Below are 26,589 nucleotides of genomic sequence, written 5' to 3'. Positions count from 1 at the left end.
ATCACTTTCTAGTTGTAGCTACACTGAGAGTAAAAGGTAGATGGGATACAAGGAGAATAGAAGCATCAGGGAAGAGAGAGGTAAAGGTTTATAAACTAAAAGAGGAGGCAGTTAGGGTAAGATATAAACAGCTATTGGAGGATAGATGGGCTAATGAGAGCATAGGCAATGGGGTCGAAGAGGTATGGGGTAGGTTTAAAAATGTAGTGTTAGAGTGTTCAGCAGAAGTTTGTGGTTACAGGAAAGTGGGTGCAGGAGGGAAGAGGAGCGATTGGTGGAATGATGATGTAAAGAGAGTAGTAAGGGAGAAAAAGTTAGCATATGAGAAGTTTTTACAAAGTAGAAGTGATGCAAGGAGGGAAGAGTATATGGAGAAAAAGAGAGAAGTTAAGAGAGTGGTGAAGCAATGTAAAAAGAGAGCAAATGAGAGAGTGGGTGAGATGTTATCAACAAATTTTGTTGAAAATAAGAAAAAGTTTTGGAGTGAGATTAACAAGTTAAGAAAGCCTAGAGAACAAATGGATTTGTCAGTTAAAAATAGGAGAGGAGAGTTATTAAATGGAGAGTTAGAGGTATTGGGAAGATGGAAGGAATATTTTGAGGAATTGTTAAATGTTGATGAAGATAGGGAAGCTGTGATTTCGTGTATAGGGCAAGGAGGAATAACATCTTGTAGGAGTGAGGAAGAGCCAGTTGTGAGTGTGGGGGAAGTTCGTGAGGCAGTAGGTAAAATGAAAGGGGGTAAGGCAGCCGGGATTGATGGGATAAAGATAGAAATGTTAAAAGCAGGTGGGGATATAGTTTTGGAGTGGTTGGTGCAATTATTTAATAAATGTATGGAAGAGGGTAAGGTACCTAGGGATTGGCAGAGAGCATGCATAGTTCCTTTGTATAAAGGCAAAGGGGATAAAAGAGAGTGCAAAAATTATAGGGGGATAAGTCTGTTGAGTGTACCTGGTAAAGTGTATGGTAGAGTTATAATTGAAAGAATTAAGAGTAAGACGGAGAATAGGATAGCAGATGAACAAGGAGGCTTTAGGAAAGGTAGGGGGTGTGTGGACCAGGTGTTTACAGTGAAACATATAAGTGAACAGTATTTAGATAAGGCTAAAGAGGTCTTTGTGGCATTTATGGATTTGGAAAAGGCGTATGACAGGGTGGATAGGGGGGCAATGTGGCAGATGTTGCAAGTGTATGGTGTAGGAGGTAGGTTACTGAAAGCAGTGAAGAGTTTTTACGAGGATAGTGAGGCTCAAGTTAGAGTATGTAGGAAAGAGGGAAATTTTTTCCCAGTAAAAGTAGGCCTTAGACAAGGATGTGTGATGTCACCGTGGTTGTTTAATATATTTATAGATGGGGTTGTAAGAGAAGTAAATGCGAGGGTCTTGGCAAGAGGCGTGGAGTTAAAAGATAAAGAATCACACACAAAGTGGGAGTTGTCACAGCTGCTCTTTGCTGATGACACTGTGCTCTTGGGAGATTCTGAAGAGAAGTTGCAGAGATTGGTGGATGAATTTGGTAGGGTGTGCAAAAGAAGAAAATTAAAGGTGAATACAGGAAAGAGTAAGGTTATGAGGATAACAAAAAGATTAGGTGATGAAAGATTGAATATCAGATTGGAGGGAGAGAGTATGGAGGAGGTGAACGTATTCAGATATTTGGGAGTGGACGTGTCAGCGGATGGGTCTATGAAAGATGAGGTGAATCATAGAATTGATGAGGGAAAAAGAGTGAGTGGTGCACTTAGGAGTCTGTGGAGACAAAGAACTTTGTCCTTGGAGGCAAAGAGGGGAATGTATGAGAGTATAGTTTTACCAACGCTCTTATATGGGTGTGAAGCGTGGGTGATGAATGTTGCAGCGAGGAGAAGGCTGGAGGCAGTGGAGATGTCATGTCTGAGGGCAATGTGTGGTGTGAATATAATGCAGAGAATTCGTAGTTTGGAAGTTAGGAGGAGGTGCGGGATTACCAAAACTGTTGTCCAGAGGGCTGAGGAAGGGTTGTTGAGGTGGTTCGGACATGTAGAGAGAATGGAGCGAAACAGAATGACTTCAAGAGTGTATCAGTCTGTAGTGGAAGGAAGGCGGGGTAGGGGTCGGCCTAGGAAGGGTTGGAGGGAGGGGGTAAAGGAGGTTTTGTGTGCGAGGGGCTTGGACTTCCAGCAGGCATGCGTGAGCGTGTTTGATAGGAGTGAATGGAGACAAATGGTTTTTAATACTTGACGTGCTGTTGGAGTGTGAGCAAAGTAACATTTATGAAGGGATTCAGGGAAACCGGCAGGCCGGACTTGAGTCCTGGAGATGGGAAGTACAGTGCCTGCACTCTGAAGGAGGGGTGTTAATGTTGCAGTTTAAAAACTGTAGTGTAAAGCACCCTTCTGGCAAGACAGTGATGGAGTGAATGATGGTGAAAGTTTTTCTTTTTCGGGCCACCCTGCCTTGGTGGGAATCGGCCAGTGTGATAATAAATAAATAAAAATAACGATGAGTGTAGTGGTGGAGTCTGTTATGATGACAACAGTACCGATGAGTATAATGATGATAATGGGGATGGGGGGATGCGTGTGATGCTGCTGTGCGCTCTCTCTACTAAGATTCCCATGCGGCCTCAATAATGGAAGTGCACTTTAGAGTTTCATGGAGAAGGGAATTAATGTTTGTTTTCTATTTAACAAATTTTTTTCATTATGCTGAAAAACTATGGAATTATCCCAGGACTTCTATAATGGAACTAACCTCGTATAAAATTTCCATCTTTAGTTGGAATATTGCATCATTTAAGAAACAATTTCTTAACCTTCATCAAAAAAGTAACTTTTGAAGCTACTGATGCTGTCTGTCAGCAAGAGTGAAGAGTCCTACCCACTAAACTGCCATCAAATCAATTACTTCTTGCACTCTATACATTAAAACATGGTTTTCCCATCAACTTTTTTGCGCTGAAGAAAATGAGCACTTCCATACCCCAGTGTTAAGGTTAATATAGAGAATTCTGCTCTCAACATATTTAATTTGTATGCTCCCGTTGATAAGCTTGATTATATGGCGCTCAGAAGTTGTGGTCAGTCTGAGCCTACTATTATTATTGGAGATAATGCAAGACACAAAAGCACTGGAAACTTACAAATAAGTAATTCGCAATAGCGAAAAACTTTGGTCACTCTTAAATAGTTATGATGATGTTCAAATTGTAAGCGACCTTGAACCCACACACATCTATGGAGACTTCCTTGACCTGCGTCTTGGTTTCAACATTTTTGCCAGTTGTGTCTTCCATTGTAACAGATATATCATCAGATCATTTCCCAAGATCTGTTATATGCAGAGTAAGGAAGGTGACTGCAGCATTCCTTCCACTGATAAAGTCAACCGACATGTAAGCATTAGTGAATTTGTCAAAATGGATCTTGGAGGATGGCTTCTTCCCTGGATTAAAGACTACCTGTCCAACATAAAGTCTTCTGTGTTGTTCCAGGGACACAGAAGAGTAAGTAAAGACTTTGAAGGAACTCCACAGTAAAGTGTCCTCAGTCCCACCTTATTCAATATTGTAATTAATGCTAAAAGCTATGCCTAACCAACCTAATCGCTATATGATAAGCTTTACTGATAATACAATGACTCATACTACAGGATTCTCTAACACTAAAAACATTCTTAACCAGGTGTCCTCGACAAAGAGGCGCAGTCCGCACAATCTAGTTGCACGATAAGTCTCAGCTAGAATATGTAAATAGATACAGGTGTCTAGGTTTTGAAGTCATACTACTTGGACTTGTTATAACAAGACTTTGTCTCCAATTCAAAGAAATTCTGAGAGCACTTAAGAGTTGCGGCAGGTTTTCATCTCCATTATGGAGTTAATGTTAAAATTATGAAATGGTGTATTTTCATTATATTAAATCACTGGATGGTTATGCCTCACCGCTAATTGTTCTTGTGCCAGACTTGAAGCTTGGAGGACTGGAAAAAAATACAGAATGAAGCAATGAGTATCATCCTAGGATGCCCTCATACAGCCAAACTCTAAACATGCGGAAATAACTTGATATCCCAAGCATCAGAGATCGCGTCACTGAAAGAAATGTCCTCAATGGTGTTAATATGCTAAGGCAAACCCATTCAAACCTTTCCACAGAAACCCTCCAAACTTTCCTCAGCACTGGTGAGTACTCCTCCAGATGAGTCATGAGAACTGGAAATGACCACTGAATGAATCATATAAAAATGATAATAATAATCTTTATTTCTACAAGTACATGTACAATGTATACAAGCCTAGCTGACATCAATGACGTACTGTTATATAGAAAACCCCTTGTTATGCAGTGGATTTCTGGCATATTAGGTCAGTTTTATCCCGGGATGATACCCACACCGGTCGGCTAACACCCAGGTACCTATTTTACTGATAGGTGAACATGGACAGCAGGTGTCTTAAGGAAACACTTCCTAACGTTTCCACCCGTACCGGGGATAGGCCCCTGAACCTCAGTGTGTGAGCTGAGTGAGGTAGCAATCGAGATACGGGACAGTGTCAAGTAAGGCAACAGTGCCTTTACCTTGAAGTCCAGCAGGATGCCTTCAGGTGCACTGATGCCTTAGTCACACAGCACACTTTTCCACAAGTTATGTATGTTGATAGTTCAGTTCACCAATTCGCTGCTGCAGCTGGTGGTGATGCTATTCTTATACAGAGTGATGGCTCTCATATAGAAATTGGAGCACGCATCACTAATCGGGCCTCTACCCCTCAAACCGAACTGTTTGCCATACTCCATTTACTCAAATGCGTCCATGTATCTAAGGTTAGCACCTCAATTGTAACTGATTCTTTATCATCCATAAATGCTCTTAGCTCCTTGAGAATGCTTGTGTTAGAAACTAGACACTGATACATGTATGGTAGGATTGTAGACAGTGGAGTCAGAGTCATAGGGAGAAGATTACAATCTTGGGCTGTCAATTAGCAGTTGCATAGCAATAATACAAAAGAACTTCCACTGAACTTCATTGATTTGACACTGAAGGAGACTGACACTAGTCAGTCCACCTATCATCATTCTATTGGGAAGGAAGAGCCACATGTCTATGGTGCATCCAAGAAAATCAGCAGACTCACTGATGTCACTACTGCCAGGCTTCCACTGAGTTTCCAGACCTCTGGGAGGTGAAACACTTATCCTGTTTCCTGACAAACATTACCTAAGTTTGCCAGATGGACAATTGTCACACCGCCCCGACGACATCACCAACTATCCTTGGAAGAACGGCAAGCTCTTAGCTTGGGACTAAACATGCTTGTCGACATTGGTTGACACCTACATCCGCCACAGTATCAGGCAACTTACTTTTCTTTTCACAGGTGTGATGAAGATCTGAGGTCGTTGATCTCGTAAATATGATATAGAAATTACAGAGAAGAATATAACAATGGTGGCAGCACCTATATTTCTAATGCGTCACACACAATCTGCTCTGCTGTGTTACCCCCGCGGCCCGGTCCGAGACCAGGCCTCGGGGGCGTTGACCCCTGAAACCCTCTCTAGGTATACACTAACCTCGATCTAAATGACTATTCGTCATCTCCATCAACGCATCACTATCTGTATGATAGTTAAGTGGTGTTTGGCTACCATAGGATATGATAATTAGGTGGTAAGTACAAGGAAGAGTGAGAATCAGTTCCTGACTGACATCCAAGAGCACACTTGAGGGACAACGTTCTTCACAGTTATTCATTTCTGGAATTTCATTGGTATCTTCTGAGAAAGCAGACAATAAATATTTTTTTTTTAAGAAATAGAACTTGTGTGTTTTTGTCATTAGCATTAAGTTTTCCTCAGATACGGCTAATGGAAACTGTCCTGTCATTAGTCATTGTCCTATATGTCTGGAAGAAATCTTTCAGATTGGTCTTTTATATTTTCCTCTGCCTTTTATCACTTTTCTGATTTCTCTGGTAATACGACTGCACTGGTCCCTACCGTGTACCTCTCTCATATATATTATCATTCCTCATTCTACCAGTTACTTCACACGAGCCGTCTCTACATACCACAGCCAGCGTAGGGGCCGTTACTGATATCTCTCTTTAGTCACTGGAAATATCTTTGTTTTTCCCAAATGAACGTTTTATTATCCTGTGCATTCATTTAAGGTCATTTTTTATTAGATATTATTTCTCCATGTTCTCTGGACAATGTGTTCACCTCAGAAAATATTATACCGGTAATCGTCGTTAACACTGTCCACCAGGGGCTCACCAAGGGTCTCCCCAGTCATGTTAATTAATCTCGTATTAGCTGGACGTTCCCAACTAAGTCCACCGCCTCCAGTATTTATTCTCCGCACTGGAGTGAAAATGTCACTGTAGGTGTTAGGTAAAAGGACACAGTTGCAACTAATGTGACTGGAAGAGCTGTTCTGCAGTGATTTACATACTTCGTTGAATAGAAGTTCTGCAGTGAGTTACATACTTCGTTGAATAGAAGTTCTGCAGTGAGTCACATACTTCGCTGAAGAGAAGTTCTGCAATGAGTCACATATTTCGTTCAAGAGAAGTTCTGCAATGAGTCACATACTTCGTTGAAGAGAAGTTCTGCAATGAGTCACATACTTCGTTGAAGAGAAGTTCTGCAGTGAGTCACATACTTCGTTGAAGAGAAGTTCTGCAATGAGTCACATACTTCGTTGAAGAGAAGTTCTGCAGTGAGTCACATACTTCGTTGAAGAGAAGTTCTGCAATGAGTCACATACTTCGTTCAAGAGAAGTTCTGCAATGAGTCACATACTTCGTTCAAGAGAAGTTCTGCAATGAGTCACATACTTACCTGGAGGTTACCTGGAGGTTATTCCGGGGATCAACGCCCCCGCGGCCCGGTCCATGACCAGGCCTCCCGATGGATCAGGGCCTGATCAACTAGGCTGTTACTGCTGGCCGCACGCAGTCCAACGTACGAGCCACAGCCCGGCTGATCCGGCACTGACTTTAGGTATCTGTCGAGCTCTCTCTTGAAGGCAGCCAGGGGTTTATTGGCAATTCCCCTAATGCTTGATGGGAGGCTGTTGAACAGTCTTGGGCCCCGGACACTTATGGTGTTTTCCCTTAGTGTACCAATGGCGCCCCTACTTTTTATTGGGGGCATTTTGCATAGCCCTGCCCAGTCTTTTACTTTCGTAGGGAGTGATTTCTGTGTGCAGATTTGGGACCATTCCTTCCAAGATTTTCCAAGTGTAGATTATGATATATCTCTCCCTCCTGCGTTCCAACGAGTACAAGTCAAGTGCTTCCAAGCGTTCCCAGTAGTTAAGGTGCTTGACAGAACTTATACGTGCAATAAAAGATCTCTGTACACTCTCTAGATCTGCGATTTCACCTGCTTTGAATGGAGATGTTAATGTACAGCAGTATTCCAGCCTAGAGAGAACAAGTGATTTGAAAAGGATCATCATTGGCTTGGCATCTCTCGTTTTGAACGTTCTCATTATCCATCCTATCATTTTCTTTGCACGTGCGATCGTGGGACTGTTGTGATCCTTGAAAGTGAGATCCTCAGACATTACTACTCCCAGGTCCCTTACATTATTTTTCCGCTCTATTGTATGGCCGGAGTCAGTAGTATACTCTGTTAAGATTTCGTTCGGATTTTTAACCCCGGAGGGTTAGCCACCCAGGATAACCCAAGAAAGTCAGTGCGTCATCGAGGACTGTCTAACTTATTTCCATTGGGGTCCTTAATCTTGTCCCCTAGGATGCGACCCACACCAGCCGACTAACACCCAGGTACCTATTTGCTGCTAGGTGAACAGGACAACAGGTGTAAGGAAACATGTCGAAATGTTTCCACCCGCCGGGTTTCCATAACGGAGTAGTTGGAATTTGTCATCATTGAACATCATATTGTTTACCGTTGCCCACTGGAAAACTTTGTTTATATCTTCTTGGAGGTTAACCGCGTCCTCAGCAGATGACAGCCTCATGCAGATCCTAGTATCATCCGCAAAGGATGATACGGTGCTGTGGTGTACATCTCTGTCTATGTCTGATATGAGGATAAGGAATAAGATGGGGCGAGTACTGTGCCTTGTGGAACAGAGCTCTTCACTATGGCAACCTCCGATTTAACTCTGTTGACCACTACTCTTTGTGTTCGATTTGTTAGGAAGTTGAAGATCCATCTCCCCACTTTCCCAGTTATTCCTTTAGCACGTATTTTATGGGTTATTACGCCATGATCGCATTTGTCAAATGCTTTTGCAAAGTCTGTGTATATTACATCTGCATTCTGATTTTCTTCCAGTGCATCCAAGGCCATATCATTGTGATCCAGTAGTTGTGAGAGGCAGGAGCGACCTGCCCTGAACCCATGTTGCCCTGGATTGTGCAGATTTTGGGAATCCAGGTGATTTGCAATCCTGCTTCTTAGCACTCTTTCAAAGATTTTTATGATGTGGGACGTCAGAGCTATTGGTCTATAGTTCTTAGCTAATGCTTTGCTGCCACCTTTATGGAGTGGGGCTATATCCGTTGTTTTAAGTGACTGTGGAATTTCACCCATGTCCAAGCTCCTCCTCCATAGTGTACTTAGGGCACGCGAGAGGGGTTTCTTGCAGTTCTTAATGAAAACAGAGTTCCACGAGTCTGGGCCCGGGGCTGAGTGCATGGGCATGTTGTCAATGGCTTTTTCGAAATCTATCGGAGTTAGGGTAATGTCGGAAATCTGGCATACATTTATGGAGTTTTGAGGCTCATTCATGAAGAAATCATTTGGGTCGTCGATCCTCAGACCGATTAGTGGTTCACTAAACACAGAGTCGTACTGGAATTTCAATATTTCACTCATTTCCTTGTTCTCATCTGTGTAAGTCCCATCCTGTCTGAGTAAGGACCCGATACTAGATGTGGTATTTACCTTGTTTTTGGCCTATGAAAAGAAATATTTTGAATTTCTTTCAATTTCACTAATAGCTTTAAGCTCCTCCTGTCTCTCCTGGTTCCTGTAAGAGTCATTTAACTTAAGTTCGATAGTTTCCACTTCCCTGGTCAGCGCCTCCTTTCGTGTATCAGATATTCTAGCACTCCTGAGGAGCTCAGTGACTCTTCATCGTCTTCTGTAGAGGGAGCGTCTTTCTCTCTCCAGTTTACTCCTGCTCTTCTTCTTTCTTAGGGGAATATGCCTAGAACATGCTTCAGCTGCCAGGAAGTTGATCCTTTCAAGGCACTGGTTTGGATCTATGTCATTTAAGATATCTTCCCAACATGTTTCGTTTAGGACATGGTTTACCTGGTCCCAGTTGATGTTCTTGTTGTTGAAGTTGTATTTTGTGAAGACACCTTCACAGGTACATGCATTCTGCTGATCAGGACCCCTATGCATGTACGTCTGGACTTCGATTAGGTTGTGATCGGAATTAGTTGTTTTTGATATTCTTATATCTCTTATCAGGTCCTCATTATTTGTGAAGATAAGGTCAAGTGTGTTTTCTAGTATTGTTGGCTCCACTATCTGCTGGCTTAAGGTGTGTTTTTTGCAGAGACTTAGTAGCTCATGTGTGTGTGACCTTTCATCTGCGCTACCTCCGGGGATTGTTTCAGCTATAACATTATTTGCTACATTCTTCCATTTTGTATGCCTTAGGTTGAAATCACCAAGTAGTAAGATGTTTGGCGATGGAGCTGGAAGGTTTTACAGACAGTAATCAATTTTCAGTAGCTGTTCCTTGAACTGTTGTGAGGTTGCATCTGGTGGCTTATATACAATCACAATGACTAGGTTTTGGTTCTCGATCTTTATTGATAGAACTTCATCTACCTCATTTGTGGTGTTCAGCAACTCCGTGCAGATGAGGGACTCTTTGACATACAGGCCACCCCCCCCCCTTGTTGCCTGTTCATTCTGTCGCATCTAAAAAGGTTGTAACCACTTATCCATATTTCACTGTCAAAGCGATCTTTTGTGTGAGTCTCTGTGAAGGCTGCAAACATTGCATTAGACTCCTCTAGAAGTCCACTGATAAAAGGTATTTTGTTGTTGGTGGATGGCTTAAGGCCCTGTATATTAGCATATATGAACAAGGTTGTATTCTGTGTTTGTTGGGGGGATTTTGTTATTGGCATCAGTAGTTGTAATTCTGAAGGGCCATGGGTGGCCACTGGCTGCGCCTCCAGTCCAACAAGGCTCCAAGGTGGTTGACTATTTTTGTTATTTCTTTCCATTTTCTTTTTCCGTTTCCTGCCACTAAAAAAACACCTGGAGTTGGGTTGCCGTAGCTACTATTGTTTGTCTTGTGGGGTCTGTGCCTCCTGGTCCCTTTTAGATGGTATGCAGGGCAGTCGATGTTGTAACACTGCTTCTGGAGGACCGAGGAGTGACACATTTTTGGGTGAAAGAAAGTACAGGAAGAAGAACGACACACTCCTTTAGACAGGAAGTCGCTACATTTTTGGGATGCTCAAAGTTGCATGTCTCATTTTTTTTACCTGATATTCCATGCTTACAGATGCCACAAGCATAATATTTGCACAAATTCATCTTTGGTTGAGAATTGTTGGGAGGTGTGTTGTCAATTTCTGCAGGTTCTGGGACTGCACTATAATCCTCAGTATCCAAGCCAGGGCCACCCCGTCCTGGATTCCATCTACTTTCCTCAGTAGAGGAAGAAGGAGAAGACACCTCTCCAACATCTGTACTGTGGGCCACGGTCTTGTGCAATGATGGTTGTATATTTACGGTTTTAGTGGTGGTTGTGGTAGGGTCCCTAGTAGAGTCTGGGCTGGCAGTAAGGCTGGGGGCTGGGTCTGAGCCAGCACTGGGGCTGGGGGCTGAGCCTGGGCCAGCACCAGCACTGTGGGTATTAGTGCTATGACTGGGGGAGCCTGGGCCAGCACCAGCACTGTGGGTATTAGTGCTATGACTGGGGGAGCCTGGGCCAGCACCAGCACTGTGGGTATTAGTGCTATGACTGGGGGAGCCTGGGCCAGCACCAGCACTGTGGGTATTAGTGCTATGACTGGGGGATGGGTCTGGTTTAGCACTATGTGGGTGACTAGATAGTTCCGAGTCATCTGTTGTGGTATGGACATTCTGCATTTTTTGATACACTATCTCTTGCTCCCATGTTTTATATATTTTTGGTAGACTATCCAAGAGGTCATCCTTGTTTTCTTGATTATTTTTATCATTTATTACTCTCCTTAGTACCTTTCTGATACCTGCCCAAAGTTCTACATCTTTATTGCACAACCAGAAGCACCTTGCTAGTTCGAGGTCATTTTTTGAGGCTGTATTTAGTCTAGTACAAGAGATATGGTGTTTGGAAGAGCATAGGTTGCATGTGATTCTGGATTTCCTTCCAAGGATTTTTTTACATGTCCCACAGATATGCTGTGCTGACATCCTGTCTGTATCCTACTACACTCTGTATGCCACGGAAGAAAACTGATTTCCACTTTACCTTTCTCTTGCTGGTGCCAGTAATATGCAAGATGTATTTATACGAACCAAGTTTGCAGTATGTGGGTGGTGGTGTAGGGTGGGTGGTGGGTGTAGGGTGGGTGGTGGTGTAGGGTGGGTGGTGGGTGTAGGGTGGGTGGTGGGTGTAGGTGGTGGTGAAGGGTGGGTGTGAGGGCAGGACTTACCCACACTGCCACACTTCACTATTATTATTATTATTATTATTATTATTATTATTATTATTATTATTATTATTATTATTATTATTATTATTATTATTATCATTATTATTTAATTTCCTTTTATGTAGTGCTGTAAACTGTTTATCTCAAGGATGTACACTGTATTCTTTCAAAATACACTTTTCACTGCGCTATACTGGGATCATTGTTTTATTATTTACACAGCAGCTAGGCCTACGCTAACTTTCATCTACACTCCCAACTTCGTTGAAGAGAAGTTCTGCAGTGAGTCACATACTTCGTTGAAGAGAAGTTCTGCAATGAGTCACATACTTCGTTGAAGAGAAGTTCTTCAGTGAGTCACATACTTCGTTGAAGAGAAGTTCTGCAATGAGTCACATACTTCGTTGAAGAGAAGTTCTGCAGTGAGTCACATACTTCGTTGAAGAGAAGTTCTGCAGTGAGTCACATACTTCGTTGAAGAGAAGTTCTGCAATGAGTCACATACTTCGTTGAAGAGAAGTTCTGCAGTGAGTCACATACTTCGTTGAAGAGAAGTTCTGCAGTGAGTTACATAATTCGTTGAAGAGAAGTTCTGCAATGAGTCACATACTTCGTTGAAAAGAAGTTCTGCAATGAGTCACATACTTCGTTGAATAGAAGTTCTGCAACGAGTCACATACTTCGTTGAGAAATTCTGCAGTGAGTCACATCGTTGAGAAGTTCTGCAGTGAGTCACATACTTCGTTGAGAAATTCTGCAGTGAGTCACATCGTTGAGAAGTTCTGCAGTGAGTCACATACTTCGTTGAGAAGTTCTGCAGTGAGTCACATCGTTGAGAAGTTCTGCAGTGAGTCACATCGTTGAGAAGTTCTGCAGTGAGTCACATCGTTGAGAAGTTCTGCACCAGATCTAAGACATCTTAGGACTCTTAAAATTTCCCTCCCTCTGCCGTTAATGTATTGTGATGTCTTAATAATTTGATCCATTTATAACTGTTCAGTATTACGATTTATTTTTATAATGATTTTCGTTCATATTGTTGTTAATAAAAATTTTAGTCGTTATTAATGCAATGTTATGTAAATATTTTATATATAATTAATAGGCTGATTATTCTCACATAATTATTCTTTTATATCTGTGTCTTCTTATATAATGTACATTGTAGACTAAGCTGTTTGTATTTACATATATGCAAAAACAAATACGTATGCCCAATATTAATTAAAAAATTGCTTCTTATTCGTCAAATTGTTTCGGCTTCGTTAAATTCAACTCAGAGTTTATGTAGCCTTAATGATATGCGACCCAAAACTGGCAGAGAATTATCATACGCTGACACAAAGGAATTCCATTAATGTAACATCTGCGACGTGGAACAGCCGGTGTTCTAGTTGTATTGTCCGAGGCTTTAATAGAGTTGAACCAGCGGGAACACACAGTCAGTCATCTCTTCACGAGGATGGTGGCGTTGAGAACGGTGGTGCTGCCGGTGGTGGTGCTGGTGGTGCTGCTGGCTGTTTGCACAGGAACTAAGGTTAGTCACTGTCACGAATATTCCACACTTAAGAAAGGAAATTTAAGACCATTATCAGGTAGCAAACAAGAATTAGCAAAGAATAGTTACTTTGCTTCTCTATCCCATTAAGATATAATTTACCTTCATTACCGTTACTTCAATGTCTGCTACTATCGCCACTCCTGGTACCATTATTCCTAATTCTATTATTGCTGTTGTTATTATTACGACTCCCACAACCACTACTGTTACTACTACTGCTGCTGCTGCTACATATTTGATGATACATGTGGTGGACAATATAGATTCTTCAACAATAGCTCAAGTTTTCATTCGTATCATCTTTGATAGTTTCATTTTATATCTGAACCCTTCCAAATATACGTTAAGTTCACTTATTATATAAGACACTATATTTGCCGATAGTATTTCTATCGGACTTAGATTAAATGAGATTAATTCTCCACAAGTTCTCGGTCTGATCTGAATTTCTCGTTGCTCTCCTCAACGTTTTGTCCATCAATACACTTTTTCAATTAATTTAATAACACTCCAGGTATGTACTACATTTTCATTATTGAAATATTAATTTTCTCTAAATTACAACATTTTTCACTTTGCTTATTTAACTTCTTACAGAATATAAGGAAAATATAAGGAAATTTTCCACTCAACCAGCGATATCCTCTACCTTCTGCAAACTTAAATTTAACTAAATTATATCTGTTTCAAGATAAAATACAACCACGGGGGGAGTTGAATGAGTGATCGCATCGCTGTTGGGCCGTGCGGACGTGCTGCGCAGTAGCTCCTGATTGAGTTGGCTTTTGCGCAGTGTTGACGTGTACTTGGCTCTGTGAAGACCTGTTTGCGCGCTCTCTAGAATTGAAGCAAGATGCCCCCCATCGAGCAACTTTACCAACAGCATAAGGAAGAATTGAGGATGGCGAATATGGAAATTCGGCGACTGACCGAGGAAAACAAAAAGATTCGTAGTAGTCCTCCTGTTTTGAGTCCTCAGGTCAAGAAGGGAAACTGGTCAGTGGCTGGACAGCAGGGAAAGAAGTTGACGATCAAGAAGACGAATGGAAAGGTAGAAACGATGAAGAAGAAAGAGACTGCCGTGGAAACTGTTGTGGAAACATCTAATACATTCTCAGTGCTACCCGACGAATGTGAGTCGACTACTGGGAACGTCACGACGAACGGCACCAAGGAAGGTACGAATATTGTCGTTGTTGGGGATAGCCAAGTAAGGTATATGGATAGGGGGTTCTGCTTTTGAAGGACAGGAGTAGGAGACAGAGAGTTTGCTTTCCTGGGGCTGGGATGGAGGATATTGTTAGCCGTCTGGATGACATCATGAGAGGTAATGGGAGTAATCCTATTATCTGTCTCAGTGCTGGAGGCAACGATGTTGGCAGACGTAGGAGTGAAGACCTGATTAGCAGGTATAGGTCAGCAATAGAAATAATTAGGAGTAAGGGTGGGAACCCTCTCATATGTGGTATTTTGCCAAGGAGGGGAGTTGGAAATGAATGGTTGTCCAGGGCAATTGGTGTCAATTGCTGGCTGGACAAATACTGTAAGGAAAATGCGGTAACATTCATTGACAACTGGGACCTCTTCTATGGCAGAAATGACATGTATGCCAGGGATGGGGTTCACTTATCTAGGTGTGGGGTGGGAGCATTGGCAACTGCAGTGGAGGGAGCAGTTAGGACTTTAAACTAGGAGTAGTTAGTGGTATGGGTTTTGGCAGGAAAACAGTGAAGTCCCAGTGTAGTAATATTACGAGTTCTAGGGGAACTAGTAATAATAAGAACGAGGTAGATATTGAAAAGCCAGGGACTTTGGGTGATAAGGACAGTAATAGGTTTAGTAGAAAAATAGAAATGAGCAGGAAGGGTAAAGAGAAAGGAGAGTCTTTCAATGTTTATTATGCTAATTGCCGTAGTGCTAGGAATAAGATGGACGAGTTGAGATTAGTTGCTAGTGTAGGTAACATTGATGTATTTGCCTTAACTGAGACGTGGTTTAATTCAAAAAGTCGGGACATGCCTGCGGAATGTCATATTCAGGGTTTTAAATTGTTCCAAGAAGATAGAAGTATTGGGAAGGGGGGTGGGGTGGCATTGTATGTCCGAGATCGCTTGAACTGTTGCATAAAAACGGGTATTAAGTCTGAAGTAACACATACAGAGTCTGTTTGGATAGAATTTTCAGAGGGGCATGAAAAACTGATTTTAGGAGTGATATACCGTCCCCCAAACTTAGATAGGGACCAAGGGAAACTACTATGGGAGGAAATTGTTAAGGCCACAAGGCACGATAATGTAGTAATTCTAGGAGACTTTAACTTTAGTCATGTTGATTGGAATTTCTTGACTGGGAATTTAGAATCATACGACTTCTTAGAAGTATTTCAGGATTGTTTTTTGAAGCAGTTTGTGACAGAACCTACAAGGGGAAATAACCTGCTTGACTTAGTTATGGCAAACAATGAATCCCTTGTTAATAATTTAGAAATTTCAGAGGAACTGGGTGCTAGCGACCACAAATCAATTACATTTAGCATTGAATGGAAGTACGATAGTAGCGATAACTCAGTAACAGTCCCAGATTTTCGCTTAGCAGATTACGATGGGCTTAGAGAACACTTATCATTTGTTGACTGGGGTAACGAAGAGAGTTATCAATATGACAGTTTTCTGAACACTATACATGCTGCTCAAAGAGCGTTTATCCCATATAAAGAAATTAGATCAAATAGAAATGACCTAAAATGGATGAATAATAGGCTCAAATATCTACTAGGGCATAAGAAAGGAATTTATAGGCGTATCAAAAGAGGTGAGGGTCATCTTATGAATCAGTATATTGACATTAAGAGGGACATTAAAAAGGGGATAAGAAAAGCTAAAAGGGACTATGAAATTAAAGTTACTAGGGATTCTAAAACTAACCCAAAAAGTTTTTTCCAGGTCTATAGAACAAAAGTTAGAGATAAGATAGGTCCCCTTAAAAATAACTATGGGCACCTTACTGACAAAGAGAATGAAATGTGCTTGATTTTAAATAATTATTTTCTCTCAGTTTTTACACAGGAAGACACTAACAATATTCCAGTAATTAATTTTTACAGTGGGCTAGAAGAAGATAAATTATGTAACATCACAGTTACTAGTGAAATGGTTGTGAAGCAGATAGACAGACTGAAGCAAAATAAGTCGCCGGGCCCTGATGAGGTTTTTTCAAGGGTTCTTAAGGAATGCAAAATGGAACTCTGTGAACCATTAACTAATATGTTTAATTTATCTCTTCAAACAGGTGTAGTGTCTGATATGTGGAAGTTGGCTAATGTAATTCCTATTTTTAAAACAGGGGACAAGTCGTTACCGTCAAATTACCGCCCAATAAGCCTGACCTCAATTGTAGGCAAATTACTAGAGTCAATTATAGCTGAGATTATAAGAAGCCATCTCGATAAGCATAGCTTGATTAATGATACTCAGCATGGATTCACAAGAGGCCGATCTTGTCTAACTAATTTATTAACTTTCTTCAGTAAAGCTTTTGAGGCTGTTGACCATAATAAAGAATTTGATATTATTTACTTAGATTTTAGTAAGGCTTTTGATAGAGTTCCGCACCATAGACTGTTAAAGAAAGTGGCAGCTCATGGCATTGGGGGAAAAGTGCTCTCGTGGATCGAGTCATGGCTCACTGACAGGAAGCAGAGAGTGTCCATAAATGGGGTTAAGTCCGAGTGGAGATCTGTAACAAGTGGCGTTCCACAGGGATCAGTCTTGGGCCCGTTGTTGTTTATAATATATATCAATGATCTTGATGAGGGAATTACTAGTGATATGAGCAAATTCGCCGATGACACAAAGATAGGTAGGATAATTGATTCAAACGTAGATGTTATGGAACTTCAGGAGGATTTAAACAAACTCTATTCTTGGTCAGAAAAGTGGCAGATGCAGTTCAATGTAGATAAATGCAAGGTTCTGAAGATTGGGAGTGCCCATAACCCTAGTACTTATAAGTTAAATGATGTAGAACTTAGCCATACAGATTGCGAAAAGGACTTGGGGGTTATGGTGAGCAGCAACCTTAAACCAAGACAGCAATGCCTAAGCGTACGTAATAAGGCAAATAGATTACTGGGATTTATATCAAGAAGTGTAAGCAACAGAAGTCCAGAGGTCATACTGCAGCTTTATACATCATTAGTAAGGCCTCACCTAGATTATGCAGCTCAGTTCTGGTCTCCATATTACAGAATGGACATAAATTCGTTAGAAAACATTCAGCGTAGGAAGACTAAATTAATACATAGCATTAGAAATCTTCCTTATGAAGAAAGATTGAAGACTCTTAAGTTACATTCACTTGTTAGACGAAGAATGAGGGGAGACCTGATCGAAGTGTATAAGTGGAAGATAGGTAATAATAAAGGGGATATTAATAAGGTCTTGAGGATGTCTCTCCAAGAGAGAACCCGCAGTAATGGATTTAAATTAGATAAGTTTAGATTTAGAAAGGACATAGGAAAGTATTGGTTTGGAAATAGGGTAGTTGATGAGTGGAACAGTCTACCTAGTTGGGTTATTGAGGCTGGGACTTTGGGTAGTTTTAAATTTAGGTTGGATAAGTACATGAGTGGGATGGGTTGGATTTGAGTGGGACTTTCACATCAGAGCTTATTTCTTGGGTGGCACTGAAAATTGGGTTGGGCAAATGTTTTGTTAGTGGGATGAATTGTAAAGGACCTGCCTAGTATGGGCCAGCAGGCCTCCTGCAGTGTTCCTCCTTTCTTATGTTCTTATGTTCTAGGCCTTTTATATAGTAATCAACACTTTACTTCCTGTGATTGTGTTTACTTAGACCTCTTCTTCTTTTCTACAAGGCCTAGAGCTATCATTCAACTCCCCTCGTGGTTGTTTTTATCTTGTATCACTTGTTTGCAATGTTTCCATAATTAAATCTGTTTATTGTACTGAGAATGTTAACATTATAGTCTCTAACCCTGTATTATACAGTGACCTCTCTTATAAACACACAGCCACACTTGTGGCACTCCTTAACAATATTTTATTACATATAAACTACATTTTATGATCCTCCAGAAAGAAATAAAGTTTGTTTAGTGATTTTTTTAAATTCGATTGAAAAGGTTCATTGAAAATTGAATAGCAAATACTTCAAAGACCTTCCCATGCAGTAGTCAACTTTGGATGTAGTCTTCCAGTGTCACTGACAAAAAAATACAATATGTACATGATACATGTAGTGATGACAAGATGATGGTGGACATAAAAGCAGTTGATCAGAGGATGTCCAGTGATGACTTAAGAAGGTGGTGGGTGTAATAGAAGGTGGCGGGTGTAATAGAAGGTGGTGGGTGTAATAGAAGGTGGTGGGTGTAATAGAAGGTGGTGGGTGTAATAGAAGGCGGTGGGTGTAATAGAAGGTGGTGGGTGTAATAGAAGGTGGTGGGTGTAATAGAAGGTGGTGGGTGTAATAGAAGGTGGTGGGTGTAATAGAAGGTGGTGGGTGTAATAGAAGGTGGTGGGTGTAATAGAAGGTGGTGGGTGTAATAGAAGGTGGTGGGTGTAATAGAAGGTGGCGGGTAATAGAAGGTAATAGAAGGTGGTGGGTGTAATAGAAGGTGGTGGGTGTAATAGAAGGTGGTGGGTGTAATAGAAGGTGGTGGGTGTAATAGAAGGTGGTGGGTGTAATAGAAGGTGGCGGGTGTAATAGAAGGTGGTGGGTGTAATAGAAGGTGGTGGGTGTAATAGAAGGTGGTGGGTGTAATAGAAGGTGGTGGGTGTAATAGAAGGTGGTGGGTGTAATAAAAGGTGGTGGGTGTAATAGAAGGTGGTGGGTGTAATAGAAGGTGGTGGGTGTAATAGAAGGTGGTGGGTGTAATAGAAGGTGGTGGGTGTAATAGAAGGTGGTGGGTGTAATAGAAGGTGGTGGGTGTAATAGAAGGTGGTGGGTGTAATAGAAGGTGGTGGGTGTAATAGAAGGTGGTGGGTGTAATAGAAGGTGGTGGGTGTAATAGAAGGTGGTGGGTGTAATAGAAGGTGGTGGGTGTAATAGAAGGTGGTGGGTGTAATAGAAGGTGGCGGGTGTAATAGAAGGTGGTGGGTGTAATAGAAGGTGGTGGGTGTAATAGAAGGTGGTGGGTGTAATAGAAGGTGGTGGGTGTAATAGAAGGTGGTGGGTGTAATAGAAGGTGGCGGGTGTAATAGAAGGTGGTGGGTGTAATAGAAGGTGGTGGGTGTAATAGAAGGTGGTGGGTGTAATAGAAGGTGGTGGGTGTAATAGAAGGTGGTGGGTGTAATAGAAGGTGGTGGGTGTAATAGAAGGTGGTGGGTGTAATAGAAGGTGGTGGGTGTAATAGAAGGTGGTGGGTGTAATAGAAGGTGGTGGGTGTAATAGAAGGTGGTGGGTGTAATAGAAGGTGGTGGGTGTAATAGAAGGTGGTGGGTGTAATAGAAGGTGGTGGGTGTAATAGAAGGTGGTGGGTGTAATAGAAGGTGGTGGGTGTAATAGAAGGTGGTGGGTGTAATAGAAGGTGGTGGGTGTAATAGAAGGTGGTGGGTGTAATAGAAGGTGGTGGGTGTAATAGAAGGTGGTGGGTGTAATAGAAGGTGGTGGGTGTAATAGAAGGTGGTGGGTGTAATAGAAGGTGGTGGGTGTAATAGAAGGTGGTGGGTGTAATAGAAGGTGGTGGGTGTAATAGAAGGTGGTGGGTGTAATAGAAGGTGGTGGGTGTAATAGAAGGTGGTGGGTGTAATAGAAGGTGGTGGGTGTAATAGAAGGTGGTGGGTGTAATAGAAGGTGGAGGGTGTAATAGAAGGTGGTGGGTGTAATAGAAGGTGGTGGGTGTAATAGAAGGTGGTGGGTGTAATAGAAGGTGGTGGGTGTAATAGAAGGTGGTGGGTGTAATAGAAGGTGGTGGGTGTAATAGAAGGTGGTGGGTGTAATAGAAGGTGGTGGGTGTAATAGAAGGTGGTGGGTGTAATAGAAGGTGGTGGGTGTAATAGAAGGTGGTGGGTGTAATAGAAGGTGGTGGGTGTAATAGAAGGTGGTGGGTGTAATAGAAGGTGGTGGGTGTAATAGAAGGTGGTGGGTGTAATAGAAGGTGGTGGGTGTAATAGAAGGTGGTGGGTGTAATAGAAGGTGGTGGGTGTAATAGAAGGTGGTGGGTGTAATAGAAGGTGGTGGGTGTAATAGAAGGTGGTGGGTGTAATAGAAGGTGGTGGGTGTAATAGAAGGTGGTGGGTGTAATAGAAGGTGGTGGGTGTAATAGAAGGTGGTGGGTGTAATAGAAGGTGGTGGGTGTAATAGAAGGTGGTGGGTGTAATAGAAGGTGGTGGGTGTAATAGAAGGTGGTGGGTGTAATAGAAGGTGGTGGGTGTAATAGAAGGTGGTGGGTGTAATAGAAGGTGGTGGGTGTAATAGAAGGTGGTGGGTGTAATAGAAGGTGGTGGGTGTAATAGAAGGTGGTGGGTGTAATAGAAGGTGGTGGGTGTAATAGAAGGTGGTGGGTGTAATAGAAGGTGGTGGGTGTAATAGAAGGTGGTGGGTGTAATAGAAGGTGGTGGGTGTAATAGAAGGTGGTGAGTGTAATAGAAGGTGGTGGGTGTAATAGAAGGTGGTAATAGAAGGTGGTGGGTGTAATAGAAGGTGGTGGGTGTAATAGAAGGTGGTGGGTGTAATAGAAGGTGGTGGGTGTAATAGAAGGTGGTGGGTGTAATAGAAGGTGGCGGGTGTAATAGAAGGTGGTGGGTGTAATAGAAGGTGGTGGGTGTAATAGAAGGTGGTGGGTGTAATAGAAGGTGGTGGGTGTAATAGAAGGTGGTGGGTGTAATAGAAGGTGGTGGGTGTAATAGAAGGTGGTGGGTGTAATAGAAGGTGGTGGGTGTAATAGAAGGTGGTGGGTGTAATAGAAGGTGGTGGGTGTAATAGAAGGTGGTGGGTGTAATAGAAGGTGGTGGGTGTAATAGAAGGTGGTGGGTGTAATAGAAGGTGGTGGGTGTAATAGAAGGTGGTGGGTGTAATAGAAGGTGGTGGGTGTAATAGAAGGTGGTGGGTGTAATAGAAGGTGGTGGGTGTAATAGAAGGTGGTGGGTGTAATAGAAGGTGGTGTAATAGAAGGTGTAATAGAAGGTGGTGGGGTGTAATAGAAGGTGGTGGGTTTTATAGAAGGTGGTGGGTGTAATAGAAGGTGGTGGGTGTAATAGAAGGTGGTGTAATAGAAGGTGTAATAGAAGGTGGTGGGTGTAATAGAAGGTGGTGGGTGTAATAGAAGGTGGTGGGTGTAATAGAAGGTGGTGGGTGTAATAGAAGGTGGTGGGTGTAATAGAAGGTGGTGGGTGTAATAGAAGGTGGTGGGTGTAATAGAAGGTGGTGGGTGTAATAGAAGGTGGTGGGTGTAATAGAAGGTGGTGGGTGTAATAGAAGGTGGTGGGTGTAATAGAAGGTGGTGGGTGTAATAGAAGGTGGTGGGTGTAATAGAAGGTGGTGGGTGTAATAGAAGGTGGTGGGTGTAATAGAAGGTGGTGGGTGTAATAGAAGGTGGTGTAATAGAAGGTGTAATAGAAGGTGGTGGGTGTAATAGAAGGTGGTGGGTGTAATAGAAGGTGGTGGGTGTAATAGAAGGTGGTGGGTGTAATAGAAGGTGGTGGGTGTAATAGAAGGTGGTGGGTGTGTAATAGAAGGTGGCGGGTGTAATAGAAGGTGGTAATAGAAGGTGGTGGGTGTAATAGAAGGTGGTGGGTGTAATAGAAGGTGGTGGGTGTAATAGAAGGTGGTGGGTGTAATAGAAGGTGGTGGGTGTAATAGAAGGTGGTGGGTGTAATAGAAGGTGGTGGGTGTAATAGAAGGTGGTGGGTGTAATAGAAGGTGGTGGGTGTAATAGAAGGTGGTGGGTGTAATAGAAGGTGGCGGGTGTAATAGAAGGTGGCGGGTGTAATAGAAGGTGGTGGGTGTAATAGAAGGTGGTGGGTGTAATAGAAGGTGGTGGGTGTAATAGAAGGTGGCGGGTGTAATAGAAGGTGTGTAATAGAAGGTGGCGGGTGTAATAGAAGGTGGTGGGTGTAATAGAAGGTGGTGGGTGTAATAGAAGGTGGTGGGTGTAATAGAAGGTGGCGGGTGTAATAGAAGGTGGTGGGTGTAATAGAAGGTGGCGGGTGTAATAGAAGGTGGTGGGTGTAATAGAAGGTGGTGGGTGTAATAGAAGGTGGTGGGTGTAATAGAAGGTGGCGGGTGGAAGGTGTAATAGAAGGTGGTGGGTGTAATAGAAGGTGGTGGGTGTAATAGAAGGTGGTGGGTGTAATAGAAGGTGGTGGGTAATAGTAATAGAAGGTGGCGGGTGTAATAGAAGGTGGCGGGTGTAATAGAAGGTGGTGGGTGTAATAGAAGGTGGTGGGTGTAATAGAAGGTGGCGGGTGTAATAGAAGGTGGTGGGTGTAATAGAAGGTGGTGGGTGTAATAGAAGGTGGTGTAATAGAAGGTGGCGGGTGTAATAGAAGGTGGTGGGTGTAATAGAAGGTGGTGGGTGTAATAGAAGGTGGTGGGTGTAATAGAAGGTGGTGGGTGTAATAGAAGGTGGTGGGTGTAATAGAAGGTGGTGGGTGTAATAGAAGGTGGTGGGTGTAATAGAAGGTGGTGGGTGTAATAGAAGGTGGCGGGTGTAATAGAAGGTGGTGGGTGTAATAGAAGGTGGTGGGTGTAATAGAAGGTGGTGGGTGTAATAGAAGGTGGTGGGTGTAATAGAAGGTGGTGGGTGTAATAGAAGGTGGCGGGTGTAATAGAAGGTGGCGGGTGTAATAGAAGGTGGTGGGTGTAATAGAAGGTGGTGGGTGTAATAGAAGGTGGTGGGTGTAATAGAAGGTGGTGGGTGTAATAGAAGGTGGTGGGTGTAATAGAAGGTGGTGGGTGTAATAGAAGGTGGTGGGTGTAATAGAAGGTGGTGGGTGTAATAGAAGGTGGGGTGGGTGTAATAGAAGGTGGTGGGTGTAATAGAAGGTGGCGGGTGTAATAGAAGGTGGTGGGTGTAATAGAAGGTGGCGGGTGTAATAGAAGGTGGTGGGTGTAATAGAAGGTAGTGGGTGTAATAGAAGGTGGTGGGTGTAATAGAAGGTGGGTGTAATAGAAGGTGGTGGGTGTAATAGAAGGTGGTGGGTGTAATAGAAGGTGGTGGGTGTAATAGAAGGTGGTGGGTGTAATAGAAGGTGGCGGGTGTAATAGAAGGTGGTGGGTGTAATAGAAGGTGGCGGGTGTAATAGAAGGTGGTGGGTGTAATAGAAGGTGGTGGGTGTAATAGAAGGTGGTGGGTGTAATAGAAGGTGGTGGGTGTAATAGAAGGTGGTGGGTGTAATAGAAGGTGGTGGGTGTAATAGAAGGTGGTGGGTGTAATAGAAGGTGGTGGGTGTAATAGAAGGTGGTGGGTGTAATAGAAGGTGGTGGGTGTAATAGAAGGTGGTGGGTGTAATAGAAGGTGGTGGGTGTAATAGAAGGTGGTGGGTGTAATAGAAGGTGGTGGGTGTAATAGAAGGTGGTGGGTGTAATAGAAGGTGGTGGGTGTAATAGAAGGTGGTGGGTGTAATAGAAGGTGGTGGGTGTAATAGAAGGTGGTGGGTGTAATAGAAGGTGGTGGGTGTAATAGAAGGTGGTGGGTGTAATAGAAGGTGGTGGGTGTAATAGAAGGTGGTGGGTGTAATAGAAGGTGGTGGGTGTAATAGAAGGTGGTGGGTGTAACAGAAGGTGGTGGGTGTAATAGAAGGTGGTGGGTGTAATAGAAGGTGGTGGGTGTAATAGAAGGTGGTGGGTGTAATAGAAGGTGGTGGGTGTAACAGAAGGTGGTGGGTGTAATAGAAGGTGGTGGGTGTAATAGAAGGTGGTGTAATAGAAGGTGGTAATAGAAGGTGGTGGGTGTAATAGAAGGTGGTGGGTGTAATAGAAGGTGGTGGGTGTAATAGAAGGTGGTGGGTGTAATAGAAGGTGGTGGGTGTAATAGAAGGTGGTGGGTGTAATAGAAGGTGGTGGGTGTAATAGAAGGTGGTGGGTGTAATAGAAGGTGATGGGTGTAATAGAAGGTGGTGGGTTTAATAGAAGGTGGTGGGTGTAATAGAAGGTGGTGGGTGTAATAGAAGGTGGTGGGTGTAATAGAAGGTGGTGTAATAGAAGGTGGTGGGTAATAGAAGGTGGTGGGTGTAATAGAAGGTGGTGTAATAGAGGGTGGGTGTAATAGAAGGTGTGGGTGTAATAGAAGGTGGTGGGTGTAATAGAAGGTGGTGGGTGTAATAGAAGGTGGTGGGTGTAATAGAAGGTGGTGGGTGTAATAGAAGGTGGTGGGTGTAATAGAAGGTGGTGGGTGTAATAGAAGGTGGCGGGTGTAATAGAAGGTGGTGGGTGTAATAGAAGGTGGTGGGTGTAATAGAAGGTGGTGGGTGTAATAGAAGGTGGTGGGTGTAATAGAAGGTGGTGGGTGTAATAGAAGGTGGTGGGTGTAATAGAAGGTGGTGGGTGTAATAGAAGGTGGCGGGTGTAATAGAAGGTGTAATAGAAGGTGGTGGGTGTAATAGAAGGTGGTGGGTGTAATAGAAGGTGGTGGGTGTAATAGAAGGTGGTGGGTGTAATAGAAGGTGGTGGGTGTAATAGAAGGTGGTGGGTGTAATAGAAGGTGGTGGGTGTAATAGAAGGTGGTGGGTGTAATAGAAGGTGGTGTAATAGAAGGTGGCGGGTAATAGAAGGTGGCGGGTGTAATAGAAGGTAGTGGGTGTAATAGAAGGTGGTGGGTGTAATAGAAGGTGGTGGGTGTAATAGAAGGTGGTGGGTGTAATAGAAGGTGGTGGGTGTAATAGAAGGTGGTGGGTGTAATAGAAGGTGGTGGGTGTAATAGAAGGTGGCGGGTGTAATAGAAGGTGGCGGGTGGAAGGTGTGTAATAGAAGGGTGGGTGTAATAGAAGGTGTAATAGAAGGTGGCGGGTGTAATAGAAGGTGGTGGGTGTAATAGAAGGTGGTGGGTGTAATAGAAGGTGGTGGGTGTAATAGAAGGTGGCGGGTGTAATAGAAGGTGGCGGGTGTAATAGAAGGTGGTGGGTGTAATAGAAGGTGGTGGGTGTAATAGAAGGTGGTGGGTGTAATAGAAGGTGGTGGGTGTAATAGAAGGTGGTGGGTGTAATAGAAGGTGGTGGGTGTAATAGAAGGTGGTGGGTGTAATAGAAGGTGGTGGGTGTAATAGAAGGTGGTGGGTGTAATAGAAGGTGGTGGGTGTAATAGAAGGTGGCGGGTGTAATAGAAGGTGGCGGGTGTAATAGAAGGTGGTGGGTGTAATAGAAGGTGGTGGGTGTAATAGAAGGTGGTGGGTGTAATAGAAGGTGGTGGGTGTAATAGAAGGTGGTGGGTGTAATAGAAGGTGGTGGGTGTAATAGAAGGTGGTGGGTGTAATAGAAGGTGGTGGGTGTAATAGAAGGTGGTGGGTGTAATAGAAGGTGGTGGGTGTAATAGAAGGTGGTGGGTGTAATAGAAGGTGGCGGGTGTAATAGAAGGTGGCGGGTGTAATAGAAGGTGGCGGGTGTAATAGAAGGTGGTGGGTGTAATAGAAGGTGGTGGGTGTAATAGAAGGTGGTGGGTGTAATAGAAGGTGGTGGGTGTAATAGAAGGTGGTGGGTGTAATAGAAGGTGGTGGGTGTAATAGAAGGTGGCGGGTGTAATAGAAGGTGGTGGGTGTAATAGAAGGTGGTGGGTGTAATAGAAGGTGGTGGGTGTAATAGAAGGTGGTGGGTGTAATAGAAGGTGGTGGGTGTAATAGAAGGTGGTGGGTGTAATAGAAGGTGGTGGGTGTAATAGAAGGTGGTGGGTGTAATAGAAGGTGGCGGGTGTAATAGAAGGTGGTGGGTGTAATAGAAGGTGGTGGGTGTAATAGAAGGTGGCGGGTGTAATAGAAGGTGGTGGGTGTAATAGAAGGTGGTGGGTGTAATAGAAGGTGGTGGGTGTAATAGAAGGTGGTGGGTGTAATAGAAGGTGGTGGGTGTAATAGAAGGTGGTGGGTGTAATAGAAGGTGGTGGGTGTAATAGAAGGTGGTGGGTGTAATAGAAGGTGGTGGGTGTAATAGAAGGTGGTGGGTGTAATAGAAGGTGGTGGGTGTAATAGAAGGTGGTGGGTGTAATAGAAGGTGGTGGGTGTAATAGAAGGTGGCGGGTGTAATAGAAGGTGGTGGGTGTAATAGAAGGTGGTGGGTGTAATAGAAGGTGGTGGGTGTAATAGAAGGTGGTGGGTGTAATAGAAGGTGGTGGGTGTAATAGAAGGTGGTGGGTGTAATAGAAGGTGGTGGGTGTAATAGAAGGTGGTGGGTGTAATAGAAGGTGGTGGGTGTAATAGAAGGTGGCGGGTGTAATAGAAGGTG

The 26,589-nt window shown here is 43.1% G+C and overlaps 1 protein-coding gene across 1 annotated transcript in view; it reads left to right on the top strand.

Annotated features, from left to right (window-relative positions):
* The first annotated feature begins 13,096 nt into the window (after positions 1-13,096).
* Positions 13,097-26,589, top strand: part of LOC128684737 (collagen alpha-1(XVI) chain-like) — a 41,017-nt gene continuing 27,524 nt past the window's right edge. Inside the window, exon 1 of the mRNA XM_070103788.1 lies at positions 13,097-13,177. Coding sequence (XP_069959889.1) covers positions 13,103-13,177 — 75 coding nt within the window. The 5' untranslated portion in view covers positions 13,097-13,102. The remainder of the gene's footprint in view (positions 13,178-26,589) is intronic.

The sequence above is a fragment of the Cherax quadricarinatus genome, chromosome 5 (genome assembly GCF_038502225.1).
Source record: "Cherax quadricarinatus isolate ZL_2023a chromosome 5, ASM3850222v1, whole genome shotgun sequence".
NCBI lineage: Eukaryota > Metazoa > Arthropoda > Malacostraca > Decapoda > Parastacidae > Cherax > Cherax quadricarinatus.
The sequence above is the reverse complement of the archived record's forward strand: the minus strand, read 5'-3'. Positions and strand labels throughout refer to the sequence as shown.